At 37.3% G+C, this 12732-nt stretch overlaps 1 protein-coding gene across 1 annotated transcript in view; it reads right to left on the bottom strand.

Annotated features, from left to right (window-relative positions):
- The window catches only part of fbxo9 (F-box protein 9), a 115514-nt gene that overhangs the window by 66225 nt on the left and 36557 nt on the right, over window positions 1–12732 (bottom strand). The window contains exons 3-5 of the mRNA XM_078213259.1: window positions 9390–9548; window positions 8401–8458; window positions 487–586 (exon numbers count right to left, since the gene is read on the bottom strand). Coding sequence (XP_078069385.1) covers window positions 487–586; window positions 8401–8458; window positions 9390–9548 — 317 coding nt within the window. The remainder of the gene's footprint in view (window positions 1–486; window positions 587–8400; window positions 8459–9389; window positions 9549–12732) is intronic.

Raw genomic sequence — 12732 nt, 5'->3', positions numbered from 1 at the left:
GTTCAATAATTTATAAAATGTTGCCGTGTCACGGAGAGTTGCATGCAAACCACCCTAACTTCAACCTCCATGTCATGACAGAGGTATTGATAGTATTCAACTTGAACTGTTTTCATGCAAGTGTTGGCTGTATGCAAGTTGATATAGTAATTGTAAAATAAATACTGCCAGAGAATTTAGATTGTAGGGCCTTTAAAGCACCATTAGTCTCATGAAAAGCAAGTGCATACTAACTTCTTGCAGTACTAAATTATTCACTGGCTTTATTTTTCCCTCACCTTTTTTGAACACCTGGTAATCTTTCATTCAATAATGAATTCAATGCACAGTACATTTATCCCATAAAGCAAATGTTACATGCATTTATTTCAACCAAATTCTTTTATCACATGTCTAAGTAGTCAAGCTTAGCTAATAAAGAAAAGAATCTCTATTTTTCCATTCTGAATCAGAAGAATTGAGTTTGAGCAGTAATTTTTCACGTACTAAGCTTTGCCATTTCCATCACTTTCCGGAGAATGGACATAGGTGATCCTGAATTCAATGTCAGGTACAAGTTGCATGGCCCTCCGATAGTATTTGATGGCTGAAATCAAGAAGGATATCATTAGTATCTAGATCAGAAACACAGCATACAATGTAAAACCAGTCATAATGTGCTTCTTTGCAGCAAATATCACAGTTAACAGAATCAGAAGAAATCTGAATGACAAATTCTACCCCTTTCCCAATACTGAAAGACACCAGTTATTATGGGAATATAGCAAAGGATGTATACAGTTTAAACAAAAATAAAAGTTATATGGTTGTATGAGCAGCTAAAAATTACTCTTGTACAATTTAAACAAAATAAGGCAACTGCCACAAAATTTCATCATTTAAGTATTATTTTCCAAGTAAGAGATATTTTTTACACTGCATTATACATACACAGCCATCCACAATATCTGATGCACTCATTGGATCAGAAAATATTAGGGTCGCTGCAGAATTAACTTCTTTTCTCTCAATATTGAACAGTTTTCTTGATTGCTGACTTAAAACAAATGTAACGTGTTACTACATCAATTTCATGCGTGTAAAGTCAGTTTTGTGGTGGACAAGAAAATTACCTTTGCTTTTAAAATGACTATTTGAAATTGTTTTGTAAAGTTGTTTTAGTTGTGCTGCTGTGATCTCTTATCACATGTATATGATAAGAGATCACAGCAGCACTGTGATATGTATATATCACATGTATATAAGAGATCACAGCAGCACTGTGATATGTACATATCACATGTATATGATAAGAGATCACAGCAGCCCTGTGATATGTATATGATCCTGTACAAACTGGTGTGAAGCGTATGCTCCATAGTGTTTGCTGTATCAAAAGCATAGCCATTTTGAAAAGCAACAATTAAATATTTTTTAAAAAGGCAACAGGTTAAAAAAAAATCAAAATGTTCTCAAAATTTGAAAAGTGATATTTTCTGTGAAAACATTGGTGGAAACAATGTTCCTTAAAGTTTATTAAGTTTATTTATTAGTCACAAGTTACATTCACACTGCAATGAAGTTATTGTGAAAATCCCCTAAGGGTCAATTTAGCGTGGCCGATCAACTTAACCCACACATCTTTGGACATCTTTGGTGTACTGGTACTAACGTGGACCCAGAACCAGTTGGCAATATCTGACGAACTGCATGGGTTTCTTGAGAAACTGACACCAAGTGTACTACGGAAAGTGTACCATGACATGCTATTCCTGGACTTCCAAAAGGATTTTGACAAAATTCTATGTTCATTAAGCTCAAAGGTTTAGGGTAAATTCTGAAGATGACTGAGGAATTAGCTACAGAGTAGAAAACAATAGGTACTTGTCAGAGCAGCTATGGTAGAGGGAGAGGGGTGGAGTGAGCTGTACACTTCATGGCTCAGTCCTAGTGCTTAATACTGTTTCTAATTTACATATGTGATCTAGGTTTAGAAATTCAAGTGGCTAACTTTTTAGATAACATCAAAGTGGACGGGGTAGTGAAATCTGAAAAGGCAGCTTGAAAATTACTGAAAGGTTTGGGCAACATGGTGTTGTGGACAGGGCATTGTTAAATGAAGCTTAATGCAGAAAGGAAGGAAGAATGATTGATAGGTATATTCCATGGATATTGCTGAAATACCCGAGGTTGAAACTGAAAGAGAGCCGGGAATCTTAGTGAACTCAACATTAAACATGACTAAACAAAGCACAGCAGCAGTCAACAATGTCAACTAGATGTTAAACTATATAACTAAAACACTAGATTAAAAGTTAAAAAGAAAGAAATTCATCAAACTGCTGTTTGAGTACTGCTGCGACATGGCGGCACAGTGGTTCACACTGCTGCCTCATACTGCCAGGAACCTGGGCTCAATTCTGGCCTCGGGTGACTGTCTGTGTGGAGTTTGCACATTCTCCCCATGTCTGCGTGAGTTTCCTCCAGGTGCTCTGGTTTCTTCCCCCGTTCCAAAGATGTGTGGGTTAAGTTTATTGGCCATGCTAAATTGACCCTTAGTTTCAGGGTGAATAGCAGGGTAAATACGTGGGGTTATGGGGATTGTTGTCGGTGCATACTCGATGGGCTGAGTGTCCTCCTTCTGTACTGTAGGGATTCTATGATACTGAACCCACTAATCACTGAGAAATCAGAAACATCTCTACGTACCGGAGATGGTGCAAAGAATCCTGAGGTTAATGCTTTATGTAAGGGGAATGTGTTAGGAGTAAGGAATGGAGAAAGCAGGCATCCAAGATGTGTCCTTTGAGATATACAAAATTGTATCAAAGAAATCCAACCAAAATAATACTTTAAATTAAACTCCAGTAGGAAAACAGCACACCAGATTCAAACTAATGAAAGGTAACGTTAAAAATAATATCACGAAATACTTCTTCACAGTGATCAATGGGTAGAATAGACTTCCACATGGAATCTACAATGGAGAATGTTAAGATCTTATGAATCTTGAAATGCTTATCCCAGTCACTATTTTAAATGGCCATCACATTTGATGTAATTTGAGACATGGTGCAGGTACCACTTTGATTGAACTGGTACCATTTTTGATTATAGTTCCAGTACTACTCCTACATTTGACGCACATAATCTAGGTTGAGTCTCCAATGATATGCACAAATAGCTATCAGATTTGCCTGCTTAACAACAATCACCACACTTCAATAGTAGGTTGTTGTAAGGGCAGCATTTCATGGCATTTCTAAGATATATAAAAACCTAGCTATAAATGCAACTGTATCATCTGAAGTTTCTCACAAAAATCAATACTGAAAACTTCAAATGAGATGCAATATATTGACTAAGTACTTTAGAATCAAAGACCCCTGACTGACTGCAATACAATTAAAACAATTATATTGATTTTTCCCTCAATAGTTATTAGATGCTTCCCAGCCTGAAAAAGTATTAAAGGAATGCTTAATGCATCTTCACACAAATAAGTTTTTTTTTAAAAAGAAAAATCACATCTCACATTCTTCTTAGTGACAGATAGTAGAAAATGATATGAAGTGAAGATGCATCCTATTGCAGAGATACAGACTAAGAACTTCTAAGTTTAAAGAAAAAAAATCAAATTACGCTCAGGGATTATTTTTAACTTCAATATTCAGGAAAATGGCAATTGCATACATTATGCATCTTCATCCCATTCTTTAAGATTAGTACTAAATTCTTAATTTCTCCTCATCAGACAAATTTTAACCAAGGTTGCAAATTAACACAACAATAATCGAGAAACTGACTTTCTCAAATAAGTGACAAATTAGACTTTTTTGTCTACCAATTGCTTTGGGATGTCCCAGTCGTAAAAAGCACTATATAAATACAGGTTTTACTTCTTAATATTTCATACAAAAAAAAGCAACTTACAAAATGTTGCAATTGCAAAACGAGTGAAAATGTATTTTACTATTTAATGGTACTAGTTGGGAAAAATATTCCAAGGCACAGAGGCAGCATCAGATAAAACTGGAAAAAATATACAGCAAGAGAGAATTCTGGCTAAATGAAACCAACACTGCCTTTCTTGTGGTTTTGTTTTAGGACTGAAAAAACCTGAGGAGGGAATAAAGACAGAAAATGCTGGAAATTCTCAGCATACTAGGCTGCATCTGTCAAGAGATTACTGGGTTAACGTTTCAGCTACATGATCTTTCATCAGAACTGACAAAAGAGTCACTGAACCAAAATGTCAACTGTTTCTCTCTCCACAGATGCTGCCTAGTCTGCTGAGTATTCCAACATTCGCTGTTTTTATTTTGTATTTCCAACATTTGCAGTATTTGTTTTTTGTAAAGCTACAGAAAGTCTGTATTGTCAATCCCTAGCAGTTATTTACTACTACAATAACCAATAATTGCATGTGTCTCTCTTTGTTTAAATACTTGAGAGTGGGAGCAGAGTAGAGCAGAAGAGAATGTAACATGGAGAAACGAAGAGCACCGATTTGAAATTTTAAAAACAAGGTATCTGTAAAAATCACTTATGCACATGACAGGTGAAGAGGGAATCTCATTTCCTCCCCATGTTGGACAAATAATTTCCTATACTCACTGCACCTGTGGCAATATACTCTAGAATGAATGTACCTTCAGGAGGTAGAGAGAAAATTGAACAAAACATTCTAAAAAAGTAAATAATTAACTTAACACATCCTCAGTTATGTTTCATCTGCTATATTTTCACTCATGATATATTTTAAGTAAATGTAAACAGGAGCATATCGAGCAGAGAGGGCTCCATTGAATCAGTGGATCAATGCATCATGTAGAGCAGTACTGAGTTGGGGATGATAAAAAGTCTCAGATCACTTTTCTTCCTTAGATAACTGAACTTCTCACATCAGCAGGGCAGCACATGTCTCATCATTTGAAGGGAGGGGTAGCAACCAGTAACAATTCTTACTTCTGATCACCATCTAAGTCACTGAACAATCAAGCTGAAGTTTGAGGGATTCCTGAGGGGACTGTATGTAGGGACACAGCAATAAGAATTACATTGGACTGGACTGCACCAATTTCAGCAGTTGAAAAACACATCAAAATCTATCCAGAAAACCATATGAAAAATGGATAAGCAGGGCGGATGGGGAGTTGGATTATTTTGAAAATAAAAAATTATGATATGTCACATGGTTAGATATGCCGAAGGCACACATGTTTTAATGTCTGAAAGAGAATTCCAGATCTGAGACAACATCTGTGAAGTGTCATGTATTACAGTCAAATAAACAGAAGTACATTGGGGACAGGACTGGATAAAAGTGCTGAGCTACCTTGAGGAAAAACATTGTAATAAGAAGTCAACAACCTCGGCCCTTGTTCCGCTACTGCACTGATACAGCTCTAACTGATCCCAGGAGAGAACAGGGAATAGTGAGTCATTTGGAAAATAAAGCCAGCATGCTAAAATCCCCTTTTTATGTAAACAAAAGAATAATTTTGGAAGCACTAACTAAAGATTGTACAGAACTAACTCACCCTGGTGGACAAGACACCTAAAGTCTTTCATCACGATGTTTTTGTTTCAAATGGGTAGCGTATTTAATTACATACAAGTTCATGATATTAAAATGTTTGGGAGATAAAAATAACCAAAAAGTTTAAAAACTATGTGGTTGTAGTCATGTACATTTCAAATAATAACTAGGGTTGCTGACACCATTGTGAAGCTGCACTAATTTGGTTAGATAATTCATGCTGTTTAAGTTATCTATTAATGTGTAAACAATAATTATCCTGATAAATTATATTTATCAAAGCACATACTCTTCACGTGTTGAACTTAAATAGTTGTAAATTGACATTACCTGGTGCTCAAGTAGAACCACAGGACCAGTGGCAATAAATTTTGTTTAAGGTACAATGAACATGGAGCAAAAGTGGGTAAACAGAGATGACATCCTGTCACCAACTACGGTGAAACAGGCTCAAGCGGTTAAACAGTCTCCTTCTGCTTGTTGCTTAAAAACAATTGCTTAATCTTTGTGGTGGTGAAGACAAGGGTTGTTACCAATACAAAATGGATCATGTTTTCATTTTAGGTATCTTTCAGATCGTTAATGCCACGTACTACTAAAGTAAAATTCCACTGGCTCAACTTTATGCATTGTAACAACGTTGTCAGTTAACCTGCTGTTGCACCATTGTCAACAATTGTTATTGAAAAATCAGGAAATGACAGACTAGTTATAACTTACTTTTACTGATCTTCACAGTGGAATTTGGGAATGAAGTGTAAGAAAACTGTCAATGTTACTCCACTATGTAAGAAGGGTAAGAGAGATAAACTGGGAAACTATAAATCTATTAGTCTAATATCCGTTGTGGGAAGGTTACTAAAGTCTATTAGTAGGGACAGAGCAATTAAACATTTGGGATAAACATGAACTGATCAGCAAGAATCAGCTTCGACAAAAGGCCATTGACCTGAAAAGTTAAGCACTTCTCTCTCGATGCATGCTGTCAGACCTGCCAAATATTTACAGCATTTTCGGTTTTTATTACAGAGAGAACCAGAATAGAAATGTAAAGGGCAGGACACGTTAGTATGGTAGATAAGGGAGCTGTTAATATTTCAGAAAGCCAGTTGGATGCATCTGGCACCGATCTTTAAACAATGTGTATTAAAATGTATATGAGTTACCCAACCAAGTCTTTGCTATTTATGGGATACAAATGAATTTCCAGTTAATGCTCACTACTTGTGTACTATGAAACACAATTAAAATACAATTAACAGGAGTATCTATGAAGTTATTTAAGTACAGAAATCACCGAAGTTCATGGAACTTAAAAACTTTTAAATGTCGATGTTAAGGCAGACTCAACAAAACGACACATTGGCCTTTACTACAAGGGAACTGGAGTAAAAGAATAAGGAAGCCCTGATTCAGTTGTACAGTGCCTTGGTAAGACCATGCCTGGAATACTGTGCAAAGATTTGCCGCCATATTTAAGAAAGGATATATTTGCCTTGGAGGTACTATGTGGAAGTTTCATTACGTTGGTACCTGGGTTGAAAGAGTGGTTATGAGAAGTGAAGTATGGTATAGTGGACCAATACTGTCTAGAGTTTAGAAGAATGAGAGATGATCTCATTTAAAGATACAAGATTTTGAAGGGGCTTCATAGGACCGACACTGAGAGGCTGTTTCCCCTGGTTGGGGACTCCAGAACACGATAAGGGGTGAATAACTGTGGATTGAGATAAAGAGAAATTTCATCATTCAGCGGGTTGGAGTCTTTGGAATTACCTATCCCAAAGTGTTACGGATACACCACTACTAAGCATATTCAAGGCTGAGGTGTAAAGAGTTTTGATCTCTCAAGAGGTGTGAAAATGGAGTTCACAAAATTGTAATATTGCAAAATTAGGCCATTTGGCCCATCATGTCTGCAGCTGCTCTCCAAACGAGCATTATGACATAGTGTCATTGCCCTACCCCCTGAATATAGCTTCTATTGAAATATTCATCAAATGCACTCTTGAATGCCTCGATTAAACCCGCCTCCACCACACTTCAGGGCAGTGAATTCCAGAACCAAGCCACTCGTGTGAAAAAGCTGATGCAGATGATAAGCCATAATGATATTGAATGGCTAAATAGGCAATTGGTCCCATATGGTTGACACCTGCTTCCATTTCTTATGTTCATATTGAAGGAATTGATGGGGTAAAGAGAACAAAACTATTTTCTATGAGGAGGGGAGTGCAGGACATGACATCACAATTAAAGATAGGCTCTTCAGGGGCGATGTTAAGAAGCACTTGCACAAAGGGTAGGGAAATCTGGAACTCTCCCCCCAAACATTGATGAGACTGGAATAATGTAAAATTCCAAAACTAACACCAATAAATATTTTTTAGGGAAGGCTTTTAAGGGTTACAGATCAAAGGTGGGTAGAAGGAATTAAGTTGGAGATCTATTCTAACTGAATGATGAAACTGTCTCAAGGGGCCAAATGGCATACTTCTATTTCAAGTTACATTTTACACACTTCAGTCAGTAAAGTTTTTCTGTTCCCATATCCTCTAGGAACTGAATTGAGACTGCCCAAGCTCATTTCACATAGGAAAGCAATATTACAATGACAAACAGAAGAGCTTTGGCTGGATTCAAATTTAGGTCTTAAAAGGTGAAATATTGATTTTTGATTGTATGAACATGCAAAAGCCTTATCTTTCTCCCAGTTCCCAACACAGGTAAAGAACAAAATATCTTCTAAAAATAGTTGCAAACATTCTTTGAAATCTGTGCAGCAACCTGAACTTTTCTGCCCTTTCATAAATTGAGGAACACAAAATGTGCTGACCTCTTCATTGACTTAAAACACAGCTGATACACATATACATCACCTTCATAAACTGCGCCATTCTGTTCTTGCTCAACGGCTTTCAGGAACAATTCTTTGGCCTGTAAATTAAATATATACTTGTCACTCATGAGGAAGGTTTAAAAGCAGTACAATGTTACTTGGCAAGAAATTGCAGCTGTGACTCAGCGGTGAGGTTTGTCTGCAATGTGAAGCCACATGGCAACCCAAATTTCCTTTATTATCTAATTCATTTCCTGGTTCTCAAGCAACAGATATTTGGACATGGCTACTGTTGAAGCAGTTCATCATTAATGCTGGTGCTCGCTCCAAGTATGAGAACAGAATGAAAAATATATTTTATGATATTTGAGAAGTGATCCATTTAAAATATTGTCTGCCACTTCTGTTGATTGCCTGCAACATTAAATGTATAGAGCTCAGGATGTTTTCCTCTCTAACATTGAAATAAGTTATGCAGATGCCTCTGCCATCATTTCCTCCCACTTCTGCCTCATATAGTTTTGCTTCCCATTCCCCCCTGATTCCTGCAGGCTCATTTCTTTCAAATTCCCTTTCTGGTAACTTGACCCCATCAACATTGAGCCCCCAAAACACAGCTAACTCCTAAGCACTTGATTACCTATCTAACAAATATGCACACCAACATATTATTAATAGCTCTAACAACATTATTCATGATTTCCTTTATTCAGATACTGGTTCATTCAAAATGTCCTTCATCATAACCTCCTTAAAATGCCAACCTTATTTTCCCACCCAATTGCTGAGCTTGCTTTCCTTCCTAAAGACTTTGATCAAATTGCTGCCATTCAGCCCTGTCCATTTCTCCCACAGATAAAAACACATAGTTCATAATGTAATTAAATGCCACAATGCACAAGAGGCATGATTACATCATCCTTTCTCATCCTTGATTTTTCATGTGTTCTCAGTGGTTACAGTTTCCAGACTCAAAGTAATTAGGCATAATACCTTTCATAAAGCATCACCAGCAGATTACAAAATTACCTTTTCTTCACGAGCAAGCTCCTGTTTCCCTTTGATGCCTGAAGATTTGAAAAGCGGTTTCTTGCCAGAGACTTTACCAGGCTCCATGTCTGATCCATTGGAGCTTCCATTTGGGTTCAGCTCAGACATCCATTGAGCACGAAACACATCAAGTTCCTCCTTGAAAATAAAAATGACACCTCCATATGAATGTTTTAATGGGACTCACCCATGACATAAATAAAATGCACTCCTAAATTTAAAAAGTATCAGAAATTTTTAAATATTTATTATTTGTTTGCCTTCCTTGAAGTAAAATTTGACCCAGTGACAACAGTTCATGGAATTCTACAGCATAGGTCCATTGTAAAGAACTATACAATTAGCTCCACTCTTCTGTTCTCTCCCCACAGCAATGCAATTTTTTCCTCTTCATGTATATATCCAATTTTAGTTTTATGTTACACATGGAAAAAGGAAGTTAAAAGACTGCATCATAAGTGGGTTTCAGCAAAGAGTAAGCAGTAACAGCAATACATATTTAGTACATATAATGAACCCTAGTTTATGATATGGCTTGATTATCCACATACGTAGGGACACGTGCAGTGAAATCACAGTACATTATCTCAAAAGCAATAAAATGAAATAATTCAGGCAGCATCAACCACTGTTTTCTACGTGTGTGTGCAATTGGTAATACCACAATCCATACAATCTGAAGGAAAACAAAGAGGCAACACAAACAATCAGCATCCCATTTGCTTTACTACCTAAAAACGAAGTTGGAGTTTTCACAAAGCTTCTGTGTGATACCCTCCTTGTCTCAAAAATGTGATGAATTGTGAGAAATAATAGCTGAGGGGTGGATTAGAGGAAAAAAATAGTATTTTAGAAATAGCTTTCTAATTACAGAAATATTCCGCAGCAGTCTGTCAGAGCTGACATAGAATAGAGCAGTCATGATGGATAAGGTATTTTTTTAAAATCAGGGCTATTATCTCCAATGGATGAGACAAGGACATAATGTAGAAACAGGCCCTTGTGTGCTCATAGTTAGGCCTCATGATCAGCATATCTAAACAAATTGTCTGAACGAAGGTAGAAATATGTCCATTCAAGAAATAAGCAAAGGAATGATCTCATGGAGCGAGAGACTAAGATAGGAGAGGTTTACCTTTAGTATTTCTCTATTGACAATGGAACGGATAAAAATAATTGAACAAATGATTGACACGACCTCAGGCTGGAATTTTACCGCCACGTCCACCCCGGAAACAGGGTGGGCGCGGCTCCCAGAATGGGCGGGATTTTACGAGCCTCGCCCCAGCGAGGTTGTAAAATACCGGCTGAGGTAGCAACTGGCATCAGGTAACGTAAGGCACATAAAAGAGCTGTCGCTAAGGGGAAATTCAGGCAGATGAAGAAGCAAGGACCCTCTGAGTGAATCCAGGTCAGCTTTGGCTTTAACCCTTTGTTAACTCATCCTTGAGGTGAATTCATGCCAGCTTTAGCTTAAAACCTCAGCCAACTTGGCAACCTGCAGGTTACAAACTGTTCTCCCTCATCCAGGACTGATCAACCTTCTCACCCGTCATATTTCTACTCTGTCTATTCTGAAGCTGCATTGTATTTTGAGTTGTCGCTCTTCAATAAATCACTGTGACTCTCGCCCCTTGGTTTCTATGGTCCCTGATTAAATCTTACATAATTGCTAGGTGAAATGATAGTGGGCGTCACCTTCATGACTGAAACATGTAAGCCCATGGATGCAAAGTTACAACCCCCATAATGAGCAGGACTGAGACCATAAGATATAGGAGCAGAATTAGGCCGTTCGGCCCATCGAGTTTGCTCCATCATTTCATCATGACGGATAAGTTTCTCAACCCCATTCTCTTGCCTTTCCCCGTAATCTTTGACTGAGTGAGTGCTGCAATGTCTGTGGTGTTGTTTTTCAGATAGGATGTTAAACTGAGGCCACCTTTCTTCTCAGGTGGACATAAAATATTCTATGGCATTATTCGACGAGGAGGAGATGAGATCTCCTGGTGGCCTGGCTACTCAACTGACATAATCAAAACAGATATTCCAATCACGCGGTGTGTAGAAATTTGCTGGATGCAAACGCACATCCATATTTCCTTACTGTACAATATTGACTATACTTCAAAAATGCTTAATTGTTTGGAAAACATTGAGGCTTTTAAAGTTGTGAAAGACCCTAAGAAATACAAGCTCTTTCCTTACTTTGCCAATATCTCACTCCAACATGTTATTTTTGGTAATGGTACGAATTCTACTTTATTCTCCACAATTATGAGCACAAAAAATAAAAGTACATGGGCTATGCACGTCATTAACAACTCATTAGCACCTTTTGCTTCTGTGAATCATGCTACAGTAGCAATTTCAAGGTTAAAGGTGCCATGCTGTGCAAGACATGATAGACGTGACAATTATATTTTATAGAGAACGTAATACTGAGTTAAACAATCCCACAACAGTTCAATATATTCTGACAATATTTTTTTTAAAATCAGTAATGCCCTAAATAAGTGTTCAATTAAACACTTTTGATTTAAAAATTCAAAAGAGAGAACAAAAGAAGATGTAAATTAACTAAAGCGACAGGCCATCCATCAAGTTGTATTTGGTACATGACAGTCACATTATGTTTGGAACATGGCATAAACTACCACCAGAAAATTTTCTTCTTGAACAGAGAAAATGGGAGCTTTTGCATTGCAGAGTTCCCACCAGAGCTTGTTGAGCAGCTGAGTGTCAATTCATTATCTTGCCTTATGGTTTATCAATCATCCGGAATTGTCCTCGAGTGTTGAAGAATTAAGTTTAATCTCTTGAATGCAGTTGTGAGTAAGCCAGGAAAAAGATTTTGGGAGCATGAAAAACAGGATGTTCTTTTTCATTCTGCAGGACAAGACAATGGATAAAACTAGGGGGAGGTTCATGATTAAGGTAGAAGTATCCAACATAATTAATCCCACAAAAGCAGTGCAAACAGTTCTGGAGATCACTGGCCCAGAATTACGAGTAACAGAGGAGGAGAGAAATATGCTTTACCCAAGCAGTTGCCTCTATATGACTGAGAACCATTTATTCAGCTCAGAAAATAGACAACAGGCTTCACAACTTCAAGCTGTATCCTCAAGACTCTCACCTGAAAATGTCTAGCTTCTATCTACCATCTTAACTCTTGTCCCTTTTATAGATTGTCTTAGCAGCAAGACAACTTGGAGGAGGACTAGGCTGCTAAAGATACACTGCAGAGTGTTCCATCCCACCGAGGCACCAGTTTAAAAATTAACATTCTGCATGAGTTAGATCAAGAAAGAGGAGACTA

The sequence above is a fragment of the Mustelus asterias genome, chromosome 5 (assembly GCF_964213995.1).
Source record: "Mustelus asterias chromosome 5, sMusAst1.hap1.1, whole genome shotgun sequence".
NCBI classification, from domain to species: Eukaryota; Metazoa; Chordata; class Chondrichthyes; order Carcharhiniformes; family Triakidae; genus Mustelus; species Mustelus asterias.
Note: the sequence above shows the minus strand (reverse complement) of the source record. Positions and strands in the feature narration are given on the sequence as shown.